This window comes from Mobula birostris, chromosome 9, assembly GCF_030028105.1.
Source record: "Mobula birostris isolate sMobBir1 chromosome 9, sMobBir1.hap1, whole genome shotgun sequence".
NCBI lineage: Eukaryota > Metazoa > Chordata > Chondrichthyes > Myliobatiformes > Myliobatidae > Mobula > Mobula birostris.
Window position 1 is genome coordinate 142,950,369 of NC_092378.1, and position 24,625 is coordinate 142,974,993.

General features: G+C 42.9%; 1 protein-coding gene across 2 annotated transcripts in view; it reads right to left on the reverse strand.

Annotated features, from left to right (window-relative positions):
• Positions 1-7,119: 7,119 nt before the first annotated feature.
• The window catches only part of LOC140203149 (5'(3')-deoxyribonucleotidase, mitochondrial-like), a 29,132-nt gene continuing 11,626 nt past the window's right edge, over positions 7,120-24,625 (reverse strand). For both annotated transcript variants that reach the window (XM_072269029.1, XM_072269030.1), the window contains 2 exons: positions 21,595-21,709; positions 7,120-9,120 (listed from right to left, as the gene is read on the reverse strand). In XM_072269029.1, the coding sequence (XP_072125130.1) occupies positions 8,981-9,120; positions 21,595-21,709 (255 nt within the window). In that variant the 3' untranslated portion in view covers positions 7,120-8,980. The remainder of the gene's footprint in view (positions 9,121-21,594; positions 21,710-24,625) is intronic.

A 24,625-nucleotide genomic window follows, 5' to 3' on the forward strand; every position in this document is an offset into this window, starting at 1 on the left:
TGATGTGCCTGTTCTGTTTTAGTTCATTTTTTTGTGCAGGGAGGAGTGATTTGGGGGGGGGGGGGGGGTTTGATGATTGTGCTGCCATTGTTTCTTTCTTTCATAGCTATCTGGAGAAGAATAATTTCAGTTGTATACTTAGATAATAAATGAACCTTTTGTGAAATTGTTTTGCATCATACAGTCTTGCCGTTGGGTTTTAATTTTCCTACTTTTCATGTATTTCTAGATTATAATATTTGAGTGGGGTAAAAAACAAGTGTATTTTCTTTCCTCTACAGCCCATTTAATACTTTTACCCTTGCAGACTCAAGAGTTCTTTTGTGAGGGCACAGAAGTTGAATTGGCTGTATTGTTTTACATAAACTCAGTTGCCACTTTATTCGGTATCTCCTGTACCTAATAAATTGACCACTGAGTGTATGTTCGTGGTCTTCTACTGCTGTAGAGCACCCACTTCAGAGTTTGACATCTTTTGTACACCACTGTTGTAACACTGAGCTACTGTTGCCTTCCTGTCAGCTTGAACCAGTCTGACCGTTCTCCTCTGACCTCTCTCGTTAACTATGTGTTTTCATCCACAGAACTGCTGCTCACTGGATATGTTTTTTTTTTGCACCATTCTCTGTAAACTCTAGAGCCTGCTGTGATCTCAGGAGATCAGCAGTTTCTGAGGTACTCAAACCACCCCCTCTGGCACCAACAATCGTTCGACGGTCAAAATCACTTAGATCACGTTTCTCCCCCATTCAGATGTTTGGTCTGAACAACGACTGAACCTCTTGACCGTATCTGCATATATGCATTGAGATGCTGCTACATGATTGGCTGATCAGATATTTACATTAATGAATAGGTGTACCTAATAAAGTAGCCACTGTGTAGAGCTTTTATTAATCGTGTGTGAAATGGTCCTATTTTATGCCATAATCATTCTGTGATTTTACATGTAGCATTTTGCTTTTACCTTTCTTTTGATGTTTTTAAATGTAAAAAAACATTGGCATTAATTTAAAAAAGTTGGAAAAAACAGTTGTTTAGGCAGGTGTCAATAAGTTCTGGTCTAGTTACAATATGGAAACAAATACAGAGGTGAATAATACTGGATTAAATAGATGCACTAATGTGCAATTTATTAATAGTTCGCAGTGCTAAGAATGTTCATTTTATTTATGCACTTGAAAGAAGTCAGTGTACAGCGGTTGCTTGTGAGACGTCAGCGGCTATATGCCATTAGGAGTTTGAAAAGAATTGGCATATCACCAAAGACACTCGCAAGTTTCTACAGATATACTATGGAGAGCAGTCTAACTGGTTGCATCACCAGGTATGGAGGGTCCCTGCAGAGGATTGTAACTCGGCCAGCTCGCTCATGGGCACTAGCCTCCCCAGCATCGAGACCACCTTCAAAAGATGATGCCTCAAAAAGGCAACATCCATCATTAAGGACCCCCACCACCCAGGACATGCCCTCATCTCTTTACTACCATCAGAAATGAGGGTAGGAGACTGAAGACACACACTCAACATTTTAGGAACAACTACTTCTCCACCATCAGATTTTTGAACAGGCAATGAACCCATGAACATGATCTCACTATGTTAGCTCTTTGCACAACTTATTTAATTTTTAATATATATTCCTTTTATCAATCAATACAACTGTACCAACAAGAAACACTTGATTTAACCCTAGCCTAATCATGGGATAATTTACAATGACCAATTAACCTATCAACTGGCACATCCTTGGACTGTGGGTGGAAACCAAAGCACCTGGAGCAAATACATGCATTCCTCAGGGTGGACGTGCAGTCTCCTTGCAGATGATGTTGAACTCCGAGCTGTGCTCTGAGTTTGCTTATGGTTTGGAGAATGCCACACGTTTGAGGTAGAAGTAGTCCACCAAAGTCTTCAAAATCAAATTCAATGGGTGCTTGAGGGTACAATAACTAGCAGGGCTATAAAGAAGCCACCAGCATCCCACCGTGCAGGCTATGCTCTCTTCTCACTGGAGCGTTGGGTCTCATGCCACCAGGTTCAGAAGCAGTTATTACCCTTCAACCATCAGACTCCTGAACAAGCATGCATAATCACACTCACATCAACACTGAACTGATCCCAAAACCCATGAACTCACCTTCAAGGATCCTACAACTTAGGTTCTCAGTATTTATTTTTGTGTTTGCACAGATTGTCTTCCTTTGCACATTGGTTGTTTATCAATCCTTGTGTGTAGTTCTTCATTAATTCTATTGTATTTCTCTGTTCCGTTATGAATGCCTGCAAAAAGAAAAATAACAAGGTAGAAGATGGTAATGTATACATACATTGGTAATAAATTTACTTTGAACTTTCAAGAAACCATGGAGAATAGGTCTACAAATTTGATGAGCTACTGTCTTCTGCAATGTGATTATTCTTTGAGATGGCAAATCAACATAGAGTCATAGAAAATTACAGCACAGAAATTGTCCCTTTGGCCCATCTAAAACATGTCAAACCATTTAAACTGCCTAATCCCATCAACCTGCACCTAAACCATAGCCCTCCATGCGCCTGCCATCTATGTACCTATCCAAATTTCTCTTAAACGTTGGAATTGAGCTCGTATGCACCACTAGCGCTGGCAGCTCATTCCACACTAGCACGACCCTCTGAGTGAAGAAGCTTCCCCTCGTGCTCCTCTTTCATGTTCACCTTTCATCCTTAACCAATGACCTCCAGTGGTAGTCCCACTTGACCTCAGTGGAAAAAGCCTGCTTGCATTTACCCTACCTATACCCCTCCTAATTTTGTATACTATCAAATCTTCTCTCAATCTTCTATGTTCTAGGGAATAAAGTCCATCTTTCCCATAACTCAGGACCTCCAGTCCTGACTATCATGCCTATTCTTGAGTAGATGCCAAAGATAATCGTGACACAATTTCAACAAGGAACCAATGTTTCCTGACTAATGGCACTGGACAACAAATTTTTTCAAAAGTGTTGCTTCCTCAGAATTTTCTTTGTTTATGATAGACTGCTTGAAGATGAACACAAATATAATTTCAGACTACTTGTATCATGTAGGAATTTGGAGAAACAACAAATTAACTTTTATTGAATATAATGTGTTTAATTGCATAATGGTGCTGATGCTTTGCAATAGTTCAACTGTTAAAAATATTTTCTTAATGATTTTCATTTGTACTCAGTGTCTGACGCTTCTTGCTCAAGTGTCCAACAATAATTCGCCAGCACTAATGGATTCCAGTTGCCCTGGTATCTTTTCTTCATAACCACAATGTCCTGGTGAAACCTTTCCCCATACTTGTCACTAACAGTACCAAGATTTGCAGGGAAGAAGTCTAAATGGGGTTGCAGGAAATGAATCTTTAGTGACAAGTTGCATTTCATGGTTTTATGTGCTTGAAGCATGCTTTCAACCAGCTGCATGTAGTTTGGTGCTCTGTAGATGCTGAGAAAAATTTCAACAACTTCCTTGAATGCCTTCCATCTGATTTTCTCCGGTCCCACTAGAAATTCTTCAAATTGCCTGTCATTGATGACCTGTTTGATTTGTGGACCAACAAAAATGCTTTCCTTAATCTTGGCATCAATTATTCTGGGGAGCATCTGTCTCAAATATCAAAATCCTTCATAGAAATTTTTGTGCCTGGTGATACCAAATTCCATCCTTACAGTCCTGAACCCAATAATTATGACTAAAACCTGTCCTGCCATGCAGCAGCCGCACCACCTAAGCATGCCTGGACAAGATAGGAAACTGTTCAGCTTACGTTGTAGGCAACATTTTCATTGACTTGAATTATGAATTGAAATAATAAACAAAAGATTATTTTAAAAAATGGTGCATGATAGGGAAATTTCATGGTGATTTTCATGATCAGTAGCCCAAAATTAATAAGATACACCTTATGTATTCGGGAAGCAAAATCTTTGTTGGCCAGTGTATTTATTACTCTATTTTGTAAGTGGATAGTTTGTTAATTCTTGCTAAATTTGCTGTTTCATATTATTCACTGCATCTTTCTCTACTTAATTAACTGTAGAGACCTGGGTGGAAGGAAAAGCTATTTGAGAACATGTCTTTTTATCTTGAGTAATGCAGAGGCATACATGCCACATTGTGTGGTTCATTCTTAGTTCTGTTACAGGACATGGCATGCAAAGTATGGCAGCTTTTTACTGTCAGGCTCTTTCCAAGAGGTGGGAAAACCAGATGGCAAATCAAGCTATCTTGTGTACTTCATCTGCCACCAATAAGCTATCAAATTCTTACGGGTGTTCGTTCAAAAAAAAAACTGAACTAAGAAAGTGGGAAGACAAGAGCACAATGATCTGGACTTTACAAATGTTGTAATAATACTATAAATGTTTGTTCACAGAGAAATGCTGGGATTTTCATTGTGTAGTTTATCATGGAAATGAATTGCTATCTTGATGCTCCTGTACAGAGTACGCAAATGTAATCAATACAAAGCAATGAACTGAAGACTGATTATTTTCAAATTAGGTTTTAATAAACTACATAAAAAATATTATGTTTGCAGCATTTGATACAAATGTGTTCTCAGTGCAAGTGAGGCCTATTTACTCTTTGGCAATTCCTGTCAAGCTAAAAATTAATCAATCAGGTTTACTATCGCTGTTTTATGGCATGAATTTTGTTGTTTTATGGCAGCAAATCAGTGCAGAGACATAAAAAATTACTACAAATTACAAAATAAATAGTCCAGAAGGGAATAATGAAGTAATGTTCATGGACTGTTTGATAATCTGATGGCAGAGGGGAAAAAAGCTGTTTCTAAAATGCATCTCATTCTTCAGGCAACTGTTCCTAGTGGTAATGAGAAGAGGGCATGCCCTAGATGGAGAGGGTGTTAATGATGGATATACCTCATATACCGTCTGGGTAGCCTCCAGCTCCTTGGTATGAACATCGAATTCTCCAACTTCTGGTAATTCCCTCCCCCTCCCTTCCCCTATCCCAGTTTCACTCTGCCCCCTCCCCTGGCTGCCTACTACCTCCCTCATGGTTCTGCCTCCTTCTACTACCCATTGGGCTTTCCCCTTTTCCTCCTTCACCTTTCCTGCCTATCCCCGCCCTGCTTCCCCTCCACCACCCCTTTATCTTTCCCCTTACTGGTTTTTCACCTGGAAACTTCCAGCCTTCTCCTTCCCACCCTCCCCCCACTTTCCTTATAGGGCATCTGCCCCTTCCCTCTTCAGTCCTGATGAAGGGTTCTGGCCCGAAACGTTGACTGATCATTTCCACGGATGCTGCCCGACCTGCTGACTTCCTCCAGCATGTTGCGAGTGTTGCTTTGACCCCAGCATCTGCAGAGTATTTTGCGTTAATGATGCATGCTGCCTTCCTGAGGCACCAACTCCTGAATATATTCTTGATGGTAGGGAGGATTGTGCCTATGATGGAGCTGGCTGACTTTCCAATCCTTTGCAGCCTCTTGGGAGCCTATGCATTGGAGCCTCTATATCTTGCTGTGATGCAACCATATAGAATAATTTTACTTTACTTGCACTGTATGTGGTTTGTAATGCCAAATATTTTATATTTCCTTAATCATAGGAATGAATTTGGCACTTTTTTTTTGTTGGCTGACAGTGGAATCCTATTCCTCACCTAGTTTTCCCTTTTAATCTTCTCCTCACATGACATTTATCTTTCCTACTTGGATTAAAGTGATGGGTTTTAAAATACATTTGTTAAAAGTTAAGATTCAAACTTCATCTTAATGATTATCTTCTGACCTTTGTGTGTGGACCATTTTCTTGCTAAGTTGATGTCAATCACTTCTTAAATGTGATCTACTGCTCAAGTATTCATATTTTCAGTATGTCATCGATTCTCCCAGAAGTGACAGCAACATCTGCGGACAGAAAATTGAAAGTCAATACCATATTTAAAGTTCAAAGTAAATTTATTACCGAAGTACATAAGTGGTTTACTTTTGCTATTATAGAACAAAAAACAGAACAGGCAATGATGTTATGCTGACCCATTTACCCAGGGCTTCCTATCTTTTTTTTTATGCCATAGACTAGTACCATTAAGTAAGGGGTCTGTGGACCCCAGATTGGGAACCCCTGCATAACCTATACCAAGATCAATCTAACCTTCCCCCCAACATTGTTCTCCATATTTCTTTCAACCATGTGTCCATCAGAGTCTCTTAAATATTCCTAATGTATCTGCCTCCACCACCACCCCTGGCAGTGCGTTTCACTTGCCTCTCTCCGTGTAAAGAAAAAGTAGTATAAGAGGGGGAAAAAAGTAATGAGGTAGTGTTCATGGGTTTACTGTCTATTCAGAAATCAGATGGCAGAGGGGAAGAAGCTGTTCCTGAATCATTAAGTGTGTGTGCCTTCAGGCTTATGTACCTCATCCCTGACAAGACAATGACAAGACGGCATGTTGTGGGTGATGGGGATCCTTAATAATGGATGCTGCCTTTTTTTTTGAAGCATCACTTCTTGAAGATGTTCTGGAAACTGGCAAGGCTGGTGTCCATGATGGAGTTGACTGGGTTTACAAAGTTGTGCAGCCTATTTCAATCCAGTGTCGCACCACCCACAGCAGACAGTGATGGAGCCAGTCAGAATACTCTCCACAGTACATCTGTAGCAATTTGCAAAAGTCTTTGGTGACATGCCTGATCACCTCAAACTCCTAATGAAATATAGGCACTGTCGAGTCTTCTTCGTAACCACATCGATATGCTAGGCTCAGGATAGATCTTCAGAGGTATTGACACCCAGGAGCTTGAAACTGCTTACCCTTTCTATTTCTGATCCCTCGACTTCCCCTTCCTGAAGTCCATAATTAATTCAGGCTGGTGGTTTAACTGGTCTGTGGCTCGTCTGTAGAATAGCAGGCGCTTATGGGTTGCTATGGAAAGCTTAATAAGATTGGTCTTCATTCAAAAATGCTTGAGTGCAATTTGTTTTGTAGTACTAATACAACCCTCTCATCCGACTTACAAAATTGGATATCATGAGCAACAGAACATTCCCTAAACCTCTAGAGACAATTGTAGTTAAGAGATTTATAGTTATGTAAAGCAGAAAATCAAGACCAATTTTATATGTAGTTATAAACACTTAGTATTTAATATAACAATTTGCATTGTTACTTTTGCAATAATCACTGTAAACCTAGTGACTTGTATATTTGATCTTTACTAACATTTTACCAATTATTAAGCCAGCAGTTTCATTTATGGCAAGACGAGGAAAGCATGGAATTTACTGTCGTGAGTACTGCTTACATTATCCTGAACACTAACATCATCATAAAAGAACATTGGAATAATTGTAATCTGTGTCTATGATAATGATGTAAGTTACAATGTCACCATTAAGAGAGCAATATAAAATGAAAATATTTAAAATACATAACATTTTAAACAACCTTCTTGTAGATTTAAATACACTTGCATGTTAGCTGCCATGTTAGCTAAATATTTCAGGCCTAAAGTGGTTTCTATTTTCTTTGCACATCCATTGCTAATATCTGTTAAGCCCAAAGGAAATATGAGCTGACAAATCAAGTGACAAACTCTACCAGGTTTAAAAGTAAACATTTATCCAAGTCGTTCAATTCTTTGGAATCTGCAAGAGCTCTGGACGCTTAAAACAGTCAGTTGCAGAATTAGTGAGAAGGACCACCTGTTTCGAAGATAATTCACCGAAGGAGTCTGTTAAGAAGTTAATGCCACTTTACATCGAAAATTTAGGTTAACATCAGGCTAACCCCAAAACATGGTATAAAATCTTGTTCTGAATGCAAATATTGCCCTGGATCACTGAATCAGGAATTTTAGTTACCACAGTCTATACAGCAAGAGATTAAAATTTAGCATGTGTAGCACCAGCATTGTCAAAGGTAAATGTAATCCATCATAAAAGTGCTGTTGTATTACCAGACACAGCAAATCTAGAAACAATGGTTCATGACTTCTATTTCTCTCAATGATATTAGTTTTCACTGTGAAACATTGCAGTGACACCAGAACTATTTCTGTCCAACAGTGAAAAGCAGCAGACAGGTCAAACAAAATGAACACATCTGTGCGTTGCCAATTTTGCATTATTTATTTTCTGTCAAATATTACTGGGACTTTAAAAATTACTCATCTGCAATCTGTCATGTATCACTGTGACTACTTTAGATTCCCTTTCCTGAAACAGCGAGAACAATAATAGTGTGCATATCATTAACACAAGATTCTGCAGATTAACACACACAAAATGCTGGAATAACTCAGCAGGTCAGGCACCATCTATGGAAAGGAATAAACAGGCAACATTTCAGGACGAGACTCTACTCCAGTCTTGATGACGGGTTTGGGCCCAAAATGTTGACTGTTTCATCCTCTCCATAGATGCTGCCTGACCTACTGAGTTCCTCTAGCATTTTGTGTGTTATGTTGCTCTTGGATTTCCAGTATCTGCAGAATCTCGTGTTTAGATTCTGCAGATGGTGGTAATCCAGAGTAACACACACAAAATGTTGGAGGCTTAACCCATCACCAGCGCTTTTCCCTCCTTCTTATTCTGCCTTCCTCCTCCTTCCATTCCAGTCCCGATGAAGGGTCCCAGCTGAAATGTCAACTGTTAATTCCTCTCCATAGATGCTGCCTCACCTGCTGAGTTGCTCCAGCATTTGTGTGCGTTATAGAATGCAGAATTACCAAGGGATACAACGGAAGCAATTTCTAGTGCGTCACTGGGTCCCAATCCAATCCACATTATCGCCTGTTTAATGTTTCTTTCACTGAAACGCACCCCCAAAAAATATCTGAAAACTACAGGAGCTAGAACCTCGTAACGTGTTTGCAGTCCAAGTTGATAACTGATCATCACATGCCACGTGCGTGGTTTGAATTCTGCATCACAGAGTCAAGGTTCATTGTTCCACAACAACTGAAACATCCAAGGCCGCACGCAGGCCATCACTGCCGTTTGCTGTCCAGGAGTAGTCTCCAGTCATCAGCCCAAGAATGTAGCCGCCTTCTGGGTGCTCTCAGTTGTACGTGCATATTGTGGCAGGCAGAGAAAAGTATATGCTCCCACTCAGGATGGGGTTCCACACCTACAAAACACAAGGGGAAATATTATTAACAGGCAGGACTTGGATGTCGCCGTGGAAACAGTACAAATAATACAAGGCCCATGTTCCAACAGGCTAACAAACTCAGAATCACAATCACGGTTGGGGGCGGGGTCAGTGAGGGGACGAGACAATGGGGGTGGGGAGACTGACAGGGGAGTAAGAGAGGATTGGAGAGGGGAGTCCATTGCCATCCACAGATGCTGCCTGATCCACTGAGTTCCTCCAGCTGTTTGCTCTTTGCTGCAGATTCCAACATCAGTAGTCTCTCATGTCTCCATTCCTCTGTGTAAACTGGCAGCTCCATGTCCTGCAACACTGTTCATGTAGCCCTGAAGGTTTCATTTCACACTAGGAACATCCCCGACCTCAAGTACCAGGAACATTCGTCAACAATATAAGACCATAAGATACAGGAGAAGGCGGCCATTTGGCCCATTGAGTCTGCTCCACCATTCAATCATGGGCTGATCCAATTCTTCCAGTCATCCCCACTCCTCTGCCTTCTCCCCATACCCTTTGATGCCCTGGCTAATCAAGAACCTATCTATCTCTGCCTTAAATACACCCAATACCTTAGCCTCCACAGCCACTCATGGCAACATAACCCACAGATTTGCCACCCTCTGACTAAAGTAATTTCTCTGCATCTCAGTTCTAAAAGGACGTCCTTCAATCCTGAAGTCATGCTCTCTTGTCCTAGAATCCCCTACCATGGTTAATAACTTTGCCATATCTAATCTGTTCAGGCCTTTTAACATTCGGAATGTTTCTATGAGATCCCCCCTCATTCTCCTGAACTCCAGGGAATACAGCCCAAGAGCTGCCACACATTCCTCATATGGTAACCCTTTCATTCCTGGAATCATTCTCGTGAATCTTCTCTGAACCATCTCCAATATCAGTATATCCTTTCTAAAATAAGGAGCCCAAAACTGCACACAATACTCCAAGTGTGGTCTCATGAGTGCCTTATAGAGCCTCAACATCACGTCCCTGCTCTTATATTCTATACCTTTAGAAATGAATGCCAACATTGCATTTGCCTTCTTCACAACTGACACAATCTGGAGGTTAACCTTTAGGGTATCTTGCACAAGAACTCCCAACTCCCTTTGCACCTCTGCATTTTGAATTCTCTCCCCACCCAAATAACAGTCTGCCCGTTTATTTCTTCCACCAAAGTGCATGAGCATACATTTTCCAACATTGTATTTCATTTGCCACTTCTTTGCCCATTCCCCTAAACTACCTAAGTCTCTCTACAGGCTCTCTGTTTCCTCAACACTACCCGCTCCTCCACCTATCTTTGTATCATTGGCAAATTTAGTCACAAATCCATTAATATCGTAGTCCAAATTATTGACATACATCGCAAAAAGCAGCAGTCCCAACACCGACCCCTGTGGAAATCCACTGGTAACTGGCAGCCAGCCAGAATAGGATCCTCTTATTTCCACTCTGTTTTCTGCCGACCAGCCAATGTTCCACCCTCGCTAGTAACTCCCCTGTAATTCCATGGGGTCTTATCTTGCTAAGCAGCCTCATGTGCTTGTCAAAGACCTTCTGAAAATCCAAGTACACCACGCCTACTGCATCTCCTTTGTCTACCCTGCTTGTAATTTCCTCAAAGAATTGCAGTAGATTTGTTAGGCAGGACTTTCCTTTCAGGAAACCATGCTGGCTTTGGCCTATCTTGCCATGTGCCTCCAGGTACACCGTAATCTCATCCCTAACACTCAATTCCAACAACTTCACAACCACCGATGTCACGCTAACAGATCTATAGTTTCCTTTCTGCTGCCTCCCACCCTTCCTATAAATATAAAAGAAATCTTGTGAGCAGTGCTAATAATGCATGCGCAGGCAAAGTTCTGCAGTTCTTCAGAACCAGACTATCACTTTCACTTAGTGTTTCAGTCCATGTGTTTGTTGAGTAATTAATTCTGTTTGAACTATAAACAAGACAGGCCCCAATGTTCTCACCGAAAAGACAGTAATTGTCAGCACAATGAACTACTTATTTATGAGACACCTTGAGTACAAAGTTAATTCAATCCCGTTTAACTGATCAGCTCTTTTTAGCTGTTTACCGTGCTGTTTACCTGCACTACATGCATTTTGAATGATATTTTATTCACTTATTTAGGGTATAATATTTTGGTTTATGTGCTGTGTGTGATGTGTTCTATGGATGCACTGTGGTCTGGAGGAACACTATTTCATTTGGTTGTAAAGCATATGTAAACAGTCAGATGACAATAAACTCCACTTTTTGAATTACAGTAATTTTTTAAACACAGAAACTGGCCATCTGTCCCAAGCCAATCATAACAGAAGGAATTCTGCAGATGCAAGAAACCCAGAGTAACAATTTTACTGACTGGTTTATGGACCTTGGGTCAGAAGTAGAGACCAGCAGTGCAGGGTAAGGGAACCGTGATGTTGCTGGCAGTGAATGGGAGATCTCCAGAGTCGATAAAGTTGGTGATGGTGTGGGAAACAATGGCCTGATGTTCTTGAGTGAGGTCCTTTTCAAGGAGTAAGCAAGAGGAGGTGTCTGAGAATTGCCACCTGACCATAAGACATAGGAGCAGAATTGGGCCATTCAGTCCATCGAGTCTGTTCCGCCATTTCATCATGGCTGATCCTGAATCCCATTCAACTCCACATACCTGCCCTCTCACCATATCCCTTGATGCCCTGACAAATCAGGAATCTATCGACTTCTGCTTTAAATATACTCACAGACTTGGCCTCCACTACAGTCTATGCCACAGCATTCCATAGATTCTCCACTCTATGGCTAAAAAAATTCCTCCTTACTTCTGTTCTAAAATGTTGCCCCTCAATTTTGAGGCTGTGCCCTCTAGTTCCGGATACCCCTTCCCCCCAATAGGAAACATCCTCTCCACATCCACCTTATCTAGTCCTTTCAACATTCAATAGGTTTCAATGAGATCCTCACGCATTCTTCTAAATTCCAGTGAGTACAGGCCCAAAGCTGCCAAACGCTCCTAATATATTAACCCCTTCATTCCTGGAATCATACTCATGAACCTCCTCTGGACTCTCTCCAATGACAACAGATCCTTTGAGATAAGGGGCCCAAAACAGTTGACAATACGCCAAGTGTGGCTTGACTGGTGTCTTATAAAGCTTCAGCACTATCTCCTTGTTTTTATATTCTACTCCCCTTGAAATAAATACCAACATTGCATTTACCGCCTTTACCACAAACTCAACCTATGAATTAACCTTCTGGGAGTCTTGCACGAGGACTCCTAAGTCCCTTTATACCTCAGATGTTTAAATTTCCTCCCCATTTAGATGATAGTCTGCACTTTTGTCGCTTTCACCAAAATGCATTATCACACATTTCCCAACACTGTATTCCATCTGCCACCTTTTTGCCTATTCTTCCAATTCGTCTAAGTCCTGTTGCAATCACATTGCTTCCTCAGCACGACCTACCCCTCCACCTATCTTCGTATCAGCTGCAAACCTCGCACCAAAGTCATCAATTCCACTATCTAAATCACTGACAAACATTGTGAAAAGTAGCAGTCTCCAATACTGACCCCCGAGGAACACCCCTAGTCACTGGCAGCCAACCAGAAAAGGTCCCCTTTATTCCCACCCGCTGCCTCTTGCCTGTCAGCCCTTCCTCTATCTATGCCAGTATCTTTCCTGTAACACCATAGGATTTTATCTTGTTAAGCAGCTGCACCTGAAGCACTTTATTGAATGCCTTCTGAAAATCTAGGAAATGACATCCACTGCCTCTCTTTTGTCCACCCATGCCAATGTCATAGTGTCGTGACACCAGCTTTTCCCTCAATGTCAACAAAATAGCTGGTCATTGACTTCAGAAAGTGAGCCAGTGACCATGCTCCCCTACAACAATGGTTTTGAGGTTGAGAGGGTTCAGAGCTTCATGTTTCCAGGTCTGAACATCCCAATTACCTGTTCTGGTCAAACCATAATGATGTTCACAGCCAAAAAAACTCACCAGTGCCTCTGCTTCCTCAGGAGGCTAAATAAATTTGGCCTCATGATCTCAGAATTATTTGTTTTTCTTTTTTTATTATTATTTTCACTATTTCTCCTCTTTTACATATTGGATGTGTGTCAGTCTTCGTTATGTGCGTTTTTTTGTGGATGCTATTGTATTTCTTTGTTTTCCTGTGGGTGCCTGCAATAACATCTCAAGGTTGTACATACTTTGATCATAAATTTATTTTGACATCTGCCGTTTCTTGTAAATCAGGATCTGAAGTTGCTGAATAAAAATGTTGGTTCCCTGCACATGGACAACTTGATAATTAGACACCTATGTAAAACATCACTTTATTTAGAAGGGTTACCGACTCGCTCCAAGCAACAATATTTTCATTCCAGGGCTCCCTGGGATGTCCAAATCACAACAAAATATATTTTAATTGGTGTTTTTGTGAAAGCAACAGACTGTGTAAAGTATTGCTAGTCCATTATTTTTCTTTTCTGACAAGAGATATTTCAAACATTGGTGTTATTGATCAAGTTCTCAAGTCCTCAGAATTGGAACAATAAACTGAGCCTCCTGCAATGAATTTTCTTTGTCCTTCAACAGACTTTACCTCAGGGAATTAAACCCCTGCTCCAGAACAAAGAAAACACTGAAATACCATACATCAAACCAAAGACCAATCAGAAAAAACCTTGTGTTTGAAACAATAGCAATGAAATACTTGTGGTCCGCACAGATTGAACATTCCCTCTTCACAGCAGCTCACAGCTCGACTCTGTTCACTTGTTGAGGTGTGTGTGAACAGGGCTGGTAGAGCCAAGTACAATCGTGGGGCTGGATATGGTTAACTGAGGGGCCTCTTTCTATGTACATAGCTCCGGGCATTGTTGGCAAGGTGAGAGTTTATTGTCCAGCCCTACATGCACACAAGGAGGTGTCTATGAACACAGAACAGTAAGAGGCCCTTCGGTCCATACTGTCTGTGTTGGCCAAATAAAACTAATCCGCATCCTGCATGTAATCCGTATCCCTCCATTTCCTTCATAGGTTGCCCAACAGTGTAGCGGTTAGCGGGACATTATTACAGCTTGGAGCGTTGGAGTTTGGAGGTTATTTCTGGCACCCTCTGTAAAGAAAGTTTGTATGTTCTTCCCATGTGCATGTGGGTTTTGTCTGGGTGCTCTGGTTTTCTCCCATAGTCTAAAGACATACCAATCAGTAGGTTAATTGGTCGTTCTAAATTGTCCTCCCACAGTCTAAAGACATACTGATGAGTAGAATTGGTCACTCTAGATTGTCCTGTAATTATGTTAAGATTAAATAGGTGGGTTGCTAGGCAGCTTGTTGGACCTGCTGTATATCTAACTTAAAAAAAGGTTCAGATATCTCTTTAAATGGCTTTTAAACATCAGTACAATGGCTGCTTCCACCATCTGCCCTGACAGTGAGTTCCAGGCAACTATCATGGACATAAGAGTTTCTACAGATACTGGAATATTGGTCTAGCCACCTATCACTTTCTATGTATAAAACTAGCCCCATACCGCTCCCTTAAACTTTGCTCCTTCCAACCTTAGAGCTTTGAGATGCCTTCTTGAACCAGTGCATTCCTTCTGGTGAAGTGTTCCCAGTTGCTGTTGTGGGGAGGAGTTCCATGATTTAGATAAAGGGCTGTTGATATACTCATGCCAGAATGTTGAGTAACTCAGAGGGGAATCTGCAGGGCAAGTTGGTGAACCTGTGTCTGCTGGCAGGGACCAGGGGTCTGGGAAGCGCTGCTGATACTAACTGTCCGAGTACCTGCATCATGCTCTGTACACACGACGGGAGGTGTTGCTGGAATAGACCGTCCAAGTATTGGCATCGTGTTCTGTACACGCAGCCAATGCATCTCAGTACCTCAGTGATGGAGGGAATTACTGTTCCATTTTCCCTGTAGCCCTTTAATTTATTCCCCTGGACACAATCCCATCAGATCCTGTTTGATGTTTTTGCTACTCACCTACACCAAGGGGTAACACATAGCCAACCATCTCACTCACCAATACAGTATGTCTTTGAGACGTGGGAGCTAATTAAGAGTACAGTACCTGGTACAATGGTCACAAGGAGAACATGCAAACTCCACACAGACAGCAGCCAAAGTTTGGGATGTTTGGGATGTTGGAGATGTGAGGGAGTGTTGGGGTTTGTCAGGTTGATTCAAGAACCTGATGGAACTGGGGAAGAAGCAGTTGTTGAAACTTAAGGTATGGGACTTCAGGCTCCTGTGCCACCTGACCGATGGCCGCATCGAGAAGAGAGCATGTCCCAGACGGTGGGAGCCATTAACGATGGATGATACCTTCCTGACACAACATCTCTTGCAGACATCCTTGTGTCCTCAAGCCCTCAGGAATGTTCTCCCTTTATTACAAAATCTACTAGATTAATAAAATCAGAATTAACTGGACAAAGTTTTCCAATGAAAGGTCACTGACCTGAACCATTAACTCTGTTTCTCTCTTCACAGATGCTGCCTAACCTGCTGAGTGTTTCCTGCATTTACTGTTTTTATTTCAGAATTCCAGCATCTGCTGCTGTTTTCAGGATATCGTTTGAGGACACGTTGTAGCTTAGACTGGGATAACACTTGCGTCTTCACTGGAATAATAAGTCACCTGCTCACAAAGTTCAAAGTAAATTTATTATCAAAGTAAGTATATGTCACCATATACTACCTTGAGATTCATTTTCTTGCAGGCATTCGCAGTAGAACTTAGAAATACAATAGAATCAATGAAAAATTACGCACAAAGACAGACGAACAACCATCCTCTAAACAATGCCCTGTCCAGCTTGGTTTAAGATCTCGCCCAATGGAAAAACTGCTGGCAGTGAAACACTCCCCTAGTATCAGCTCAAACCTGTTTTGGTCAAATCTCTACAGAGGGACTTGAATCCACAACTTCCTGTCAGGGGAAAATAGTTAAAACTAAATTTATCACTGTCTCTGCCTTTTCTAATTTGGATTTCACCTGTGAAATATGGACTCCAGCCTTTTATTTAGCGACAACACACACCCACTGTGTTTTCAGCATTGTGAAATAGCTTTGCGGAGCCACACAGTGGTATACAAGTAGGCAAAGTCTCCAGCACAATAACAATAAACCACAATATCTGATATGGCACTGACAACGTAGAAGAATAACATCAAGGCTTTATAGGGTCTGAATCAGACACTACAAAATTCCAGCCACACAGTGCCAACCTGTAAATCTGTGCATTCTAAAAACCCCTCCTCCCGTCTTCAACCCTCCTCTTCTTCATGGACACCCCGCTCTGGTCTTCTGCCTGCTCTGGATCTCTTTATTGCTAACTGCCGACGGGACATCAACTGTCTCGACTTCATCGCACCTTGTCCCCATTCCAACCTCACTCCTTCGGAACGCTCTGCTCTCCAATCCCTCCGCACTAATCCTAACCTTATTATTAAACCCGCCGATAAGGGGGGTGCTGTTGTAGTCTGGCGTACTGACCTCTAACTTGCCGAGGCACAGCGACAACTCGCGGATACCTCCTCTTATTTACCCCTCGATCGTGACCCCACTAAGGAGCACCAGGCCATTGTCTCCCACACCATCACCGACTTTATCCGCTCAGGGGATCTCCCATCCACTGCTACCAACCTTATAGTTCCCACACCCCGCACTTCCCGTTTCTACCTCCTACCCAAGATCCACAAACCTGCCTGTCCTGGCCAACCTATTGTCTCAGCTTGCTCCTGCCCCACCGAACTCATTTCTGCATACCTCGACACTGTTTTATCACCCCTTGTTCAATCCTTTCCGACCTATGTTCGTGACACTTCTCACGCTCTTAAACTTTTCGATGATTTTAAGTTCCCTGGCCCCCACCGCTTTATTTTCACCACGGATGTCCAGTCCTAATATACTTCCATCCCCCATCAGGAAGGTCTCAAAGCTCTACGCTTCTTTTTGGATTCCAGACCTAATCAGTTCCCCTCTACCACCACTCTGCTCCGTCTAGCGGAATTAGTCCTTACTCTTAATAATTTCTCCTTTGGCTCCTCCCACTTCCTCCAAACTAAAGGTGTAGCTATGGGCGCCCGTATGGGTCCTAGCTATGCCTGCCTTTTTGTTGGCTTTGTGGAACAATCTATGTTCCGTGCCTATTCTGGTATCTGTCCCCCACTTTTCCTTCGCTACATCGACGACTGCATTGGCGCTGCTTCCTGCACGCATGCAGAACTCGTTGACTTTATTAACTTTGCCTCCAACTTTCACCCTGCCCTCAAGTTTACCTGGTCCATTTCCGACACCTCCCTCCCCTTTCTAGATCTTTCTGTCTCTGTCTCTGGAGACAGCTTATCCACTGATGTCTACTATAAGCCTACTGACTCTCACAGCTATCTGGACTATTCCTCTTCTCACCCTGTCTCTTGCAAAAACGCCATCCCCTTCTCGCAATTCCTCCGTCTCCGCCGCATCTGCTCTCAGGATGAGGCTTTTCATTCTAGGACGAGGGAGATGTCTTCCTTTTTTAAAGAAAGGGGCTTCCCTTCCTCCACTATCAACTCTGCTCTTAAATGCATCTCCCCCATTTCACGTACATCTGCTCTCACTCCATCCTCCTGCCACCCCACTAGGAATAGGGTTCCCCTGGTCCTCACCTACCACCCCACCAGCCTCCGGGTCCAACATATTATTCTCCTTAACTTCCGCCACCTCCAACGGGATCCCACCACTAAGCACATCTTTCCCTCCCCGCCTCTCTCTGCATTCCGCAGGGATTGCTCCCTACACAACTCCCTCGTCCATTCGTCCCCCCCCATCCCTCCCCACTGATCTACCTCCTGGAACTTATCCGTGTAAGCGGAACAAGTGCTACACATGCTCTTACACTTCCTCCCTTACCAGCATTCAGGACCCCAAACAGTCCTTCCAGGTGAGGCAACACTTCACCTGTGAGTCGACTGGGGTGATATACTGCGTCCGGTGCTCCCGATGTGGCCTTTTATATATTGGCGAGACCCGACGCAGACTGGGAGACCGCTTTGCTGAACATCTACACTCTGTCCACCAGAGAAAGCAGGATCTCCCAGTGGCCACACACTTTAATTCCACATCCCATTCCCATTCTGACATGTCTATCCACGGCCTCCTCTACTGTAAAGATGAAGCCACACTCAGGTTGGAGGAACAACACCTTATATTCCGTCTGGGTAGCCTCCAACCTGATGGCATGAACATCGACTTCTCTAACTTCCGCTAAGGCCCCACCTCCCCCTCGTACCCCATCTGTTACTCATTTTTATGCACACATTCTTTCTCTCACTCTCCTTTTTCTCCCTCTGTCCCTCTGAATATACCTCTTGCCCATCCTTTGGGGCCCCCCCCTCCATCTTTCTTCACGGACCTCCTGTCCCATGATCCTCTCGTATCCCCTTTTTGCCTATCACCTGTCCAGCTCTTGGCTCCATCCCTCCCCCTCCTGTCTTCTCCTATCATTTTGGATCTCCCCCTCCCCCTCCAACTTTCAAATCTCTTACTCACTCTTCCTTCAGTTAGTCCTGACGAAGGGTCTCGGCCTGAAACGTCGACTGCACCTCTTCCTAGAGATGCTGCCTGGCCTGCTGCGTTCACCAGCAACTTTGATGTGTGTTGCTTGAACTTCCAGCATCTGCAGAATTCCTGTTGTTTTCTGTGCATTCTAAAGGTAGTGGATACAGCCCAGTCCATCACAGTTAAAGCCCTCCCCACTACTGAACTCATCCACAGTGAGCACCACAGCAGGAAAGCAGCATCCATCATGAGAGACCCCACCACCCAGGACACGATCTCTTTTCGCTGCTGCAAGTACAGGAGCCTCAGCACCCACACCACCAGGTTCAGGAGCAGTTGCTGCCCCGCAACCATCAGGCTCTTGAACCACCGTGGACAACTTCACTCACCTCAACACTGAACAGAATCCACAATCTTTGAGCTCACTATCAAAAATCCTACAACTCATGTTCTCAATATTTGTTATTCAGCTGTCTATTTATTTCCTATTTTGCACAATTTGTTGTCTGTCTTTGCTGTGTGCAGATTTGCTCTGCTTCTATTGTGTTTCTATATGTTTACTGTCAATACCTGCATGAAAATGAATCTCAGGGTAGTATAGGCAACAAATGTACTTCAATAATAAATTTACTTTGGACTTCTGAACTTACTATTCTAAGTTCAAATGTATTATCAAGATACATTTATGTCACCATATACAACCCGGAGATTCATTTTCTTGTGGGCATACTCAGTACATCCATAATAGAATAATAATAAAAACAGAATGAATGAAAGAGCGCACCAACTCGGGCATTGAACCAGTGTGCTAAAGTCAAAAAACTGTGCAAACACAAAAAGAAAGAAGTAATAATAATAAATAAATAAATAAGCAATAAATAGCGAGAACGTGAGATAAATCCTTGAAAGTGAGTCCATAGGTTGTGGGGACATTTCAGTGATGGGGCAAGTGAAGTTATCCTTTTGGTTGAGGGATAATTAAATGTTCCTGAACCTAATGGTGAGAGTCCTGAGGCTCCTGTACCTTCTTCCCGATGGCAACAGTGAGAAGAGATCATGACCTGGGTGGTTGTGGTCTCTGATGATGGATGCTGCTTTCCTGCAACACTTCGTGAAGATGAGCTCAATGGTGGGGAGGGCTTTACCTGTGATGGACTGGGCTTATCCACAAAGATTCTATAGGATCTTTCATTCAAGGGCATTGGTGTTTCATTGCTTCTGTTATTGTTATTATTCGATTATGGATTTATTGAGCATGCATGCTAGAAAGACAATATACTCTCCTATACACATCTATAGAAGTTTGTCAAAGTTTTAGATGTTATGCCGAATCTTCGCGAACTCCAAAGGAAGTAGAGATGCTGTTGTGCTTTCTTCATAATTGCACTTGCGTGCTGGGCCCAGGACTGGTCCTCTGAAACGATAACACTGAGGAATATAAAGTTGCTGACCCTCTCCACCTCTGACCCTTCAGTGAGGACTGGCTCATGGGCCTCTGGTTTCCTCCTCCTGAAATCAATAATCAGATCCTTGGTCTTGCTGACAGTGAGAGAGAGGTTGTTGTTGTGGCACCACTCAGCCAGATTTTCAATGTCACTCCTATATGCTGATTTGTCACCACCTTCAATTCAGCAAACATGAGCATTGGAGCTGTGCCTAGTAACACAATCATAAGTGTAAAACAAGTACAGCTGGGGGCTAAGCACACAGCCTTGTGGTGCACCTGTGCTGATGGAGACTGTGGAGGAGATGTTGTTGCCAATCCAAACTGACTTTGGTCTGCAAGTGAGAAAATTGAGAATCCAATTGCAGGAGGAGGTATAGAGGCTAAGGTCTTGAAGCTTATTGATTAGTTTTCAGGGAATGATGGTACTGAATGCCAACCTGTAGTCAATGAAGAGCATCCTGATGCATGCATTGTCACTGTCCAGATGTTCCAGGATTCAATGAGGAGTCAATGAATGTCATTTGCAGTGGAGCTGTTGCTCTGGTAGGCAAACTGGAGCAGATCCAAGTCGCTTCTCAGGCAGGAGTTGATATCTTTCATCACAAAACTCTCAAAACACTTCATCTCGGTGGATGTAAGTGCTACTGGATGATGCTCACTGAGGAAGGTTACAATGCTCTTCTTAGTGAAGTCTGCTTGAAGCAGGTGGGTACCTCTGACTGCTAAAGCAAGAGGTTAAAGATCTCAGTGAGCATACCAGTATTTGATCAGCATGTCTTTAATAGTTGGCCAGGTACCATGTCCAGGTGGTGGGCTCACCCTCCTGACGGCTGCTCGCACGTTGGCAGAGACTGAAATCACAGGGTCATCGGGGTTATGGGTGTTTGTGATAGTTGCTCCAAGCTTTGACGGCCAAAGCCAGTATAGAAGGCATTGATCTCATCTGGAAGTGAAGCTCTGTTGTTGCCTACGTTGCTTGATCTTACTTTACAAGAGGTGATGGCGTTCAAGCCCTGTGCAACTGTCGAGCAAACTCGTATATTTAGCTTATCTATGTCCGACGGAAGTAATTTGTGAATGAACCATGTGATCAGATCAGCAGAACATTTTAACATTTTGATAAATTCCAGCAACCATACCCAGCTTGTAACTGATAATCATGCCAGGAAAGGCTTCAAGACTTTCATTACAGGAAGTCCTAGTGATACAGGTCGACCTTCACTAATCCGGCACCACTGGGACCACTGGACCTGAGGAGTGCCGGATTAGTAAAAATGCCAAATTACAGAAGGATCACATGAAGCATAATCAGTGCCGGATTATCGAAGGAACCGGATTACAGGTAGTCGGATTAGTGAAGGTCGACTGAATTTCCTGGTTCTACTGAAGGTCCCCTGAATTCTGAATTAAATGGACCTTGTAACTGAGAACATTACCTGATATGTCTGGCTTGTCGTCTATCAGCAAGCTGCCGGATATCAATGTTTTATCCCGCGTTAGCAACATCAGCTCCAGAAACTCCTTCCCGAGATGTTTCTCTACCCACGCGTACTGTGAAAACAGAGTCAACGTAGCACTTCATTCTTATCGCACTATTAGAAAATCATCAGATTGATGCAAGAAGCTGTGAATTTTTGTATGTTCTTTTTAATCAGTGGTATCATTTTTTTCCCCTTTGACAATGCACATTGTCAGCAAAGGAACATGCCTGTAGCCTGTAAGGGCTATAGGAATGTTTATGCCCCTTCCAATCCTTTTCCTCTTATAGTTCTTTCTCTCTGTTTCTCCAGCATTCCCTTAAATGCATTTATGACGAGAAGACACAGGAACAGAATTAGGCCATTCAGCCCATTGAGTGTGTGCCCTTTGTTCCTAGACCCGCTACATCCTTTCCTCTTCACGTATTCACCTATCAATATTCAATGGGACCCCCCACTCATTTTTCTGAACTCCAGCAAGTACAGGCTCAAAGTCAGCAAGTGCCCTTCCTTTCATTCCTGGGATCACTCTCGTAGAGCTCCTCTGGACCCTCTCCAAAGTCAGCACATCCTTCCTTAGATAAAGGGGGCCCAAAGCCGCTCACAATAGTCCAAGTGAGGCCCCACCAGTGCTTTTATATTCCAGTCCTCTCAAAATGAATGCTAACATCATGTTTGCCTTCCTCACCACCAACTCAACCTGCAAAGGAATCTCTAGGAAATGCTTATTTAGTTCATCCTCCATATCCCTGTTCCTCATTACCTCCTCTCCAGCATCATTTCCCAGTGGTTCAATATCTTACTCTTGACTCTCTTTTACCCTTTATATATCTGAAGAAACTTTTGGTATCCTCTTAATTATTGGCTAGCTTAGCTTTGTATCCCATCTTTTCATTTTTATGACTTTTTAGTTGCCTCTGGTTTTAAAAGTTTCCCAATCCTCTAACTTCCCACTAATTTTTGCTCTATTATATACCCTCTCATTGGCTTTGACTTCTCTTGTCAGCCACAGTTGTGTCATCTTGCCCTGAGAATACTTCCTCCTCTTTGGTGTGTATCTATCCTGCATCTTTTGAATTGCTCCCAGAAATTCCTGCCATTGCTGCTCTACCATTGTTCCTGCTAGTGTTCCTTTCCAAGCAATTTTGGCCAGCTCCTCTTTCATGCCTCTGTAATTCCCTTTACTCTACTGTAATACTGATACATATGACTTTAGTTTCTTCTGCTCAAATTGCAGGGTGAATTCTATCATATTATGATCAGTGGCCCTCAGTGTTCCTTTACCTTAATAGACGACAGACAATAGGTGCAGGAGTAGGCCATTCGGCCCTTTGAGCCAGCACCGCCATTCACTGTGATCACGGCTGATCATCCACAATCAGTATCCAGTTCCTGCCCTATCCCCATAACCTTTGATTCCGCTATCTTTAAGAGCTCTATCCATCTCTTTCTTGAAAGCATCCAGAGACTTGGCCTCCACAGCCTTCTGGGGCACAGCATTCCATATATCCACCACTCTCTTGGTGAAAACGTTTTTCCTCAACTCCGTTCTAAATGGCCTACCCCTTATTCTTAAACTTAAGCTCTCTAATCAATTCCAGTTCATTGCGGAACACCTAATCCAGAACAGCTGATCCCCTAGTGGGCTCAACCACAAACTACTCTAAAAAGCCATCTCATAGGCGCTCTAGAAACTCCCCCTCTGGAATCCAGCACCTACCTGCATATTGAAATTCCTCATTACTATTGTAAAATTGCTCTTCTGATTTGCATTTTCTATCTCTCCCACTGTAATTTGTAGACCACAATCTTACTATCGTTTGCAGGTCTGTATATAGCTCCCATTACTGTCTTTTTACCCTTGCAGTTCCTTAGCTCTATCCACAACAATTCAAGACCTTCCGATATCACCTCTTTCTAATGATTTTATTTTATTTTTTATCAACAGAGCCATGCCACGCCCTCTGCCTACTTGCCTGTCCTTTCAATACAATTAAACTCCCAACTATAATCTTTCAGCCACAATTCAGTGATGCCCATAACATCATACATACCACTCTATAACTGTGGTAAAAGTTCACCTTATTGCGTACACCATGTATTCAAATACAACACCTTCAGTCCTGTATTCATCCTTTTCAATTTTGTCGACCTTTTACACTGCAACTCATCCTGTTGACTGCAATTTTGCCCTGTCATCAGCCTCCCCTTGCTAGCAGTGTCACTACACATTGCCTCTGTTTGCAAGTGAACTACCTCATCCACAGCACAGTCACTCCAGTTCCCAGCCCTCTAGCAAATCAGTTTAAACCCTCCCAAACAGCTCTAGCAAACCTGCCCACAAGGGTATTGGTTCCCCCCTGGGTTCAGGTGTAACTCGTACCATTTGTACAGGTCATACCTTCCCCAGAAGAGATCCGAATGATCGATAAATCTGAACCCTTGCCTCCTACACCAGATCCTCAGCTACGCATTCAGCTGACAACTCATTCTATTCTTACACTCACTGTCACATGGCACAAGCAGCAATCCAGAGATTACTACGCTGGAAGTCCTGTTTTCCAGCTTTCAGTCTAGCTCCCCAAAATTTCTTTTCAGGACCCTTTCACCTTTCCTACCTCTGTCATTGGTGCCAATTGGTACCAAGACTTCTGGCTGCTCACTCTTCCCCTTTACAATGCTGTAGACTCAATCAGCAACATCTCTGATCCTTGCACCTGGAAACCTGGAAGCAACATACCATCCGGTGTCTTTATCATGCCCACAGAATCTTGTTTCTCTTCCTCTGACTATGGAATTTCCCATCACCACTGCAGCACTCTTCATCTCTCTTCTGAGTCAGAGCACCAGTCTCAGTGCCAGAGACCTGGTCACTGCAACTCCCCACAGTGGGTCATCCATCTCATTAGTATCCAAACTGGTATACTTATTATTGAGGGGAGCGGCCACAGGTGTACTCTGCACTGGTTGCCTATCTCCCCTCCTTCTC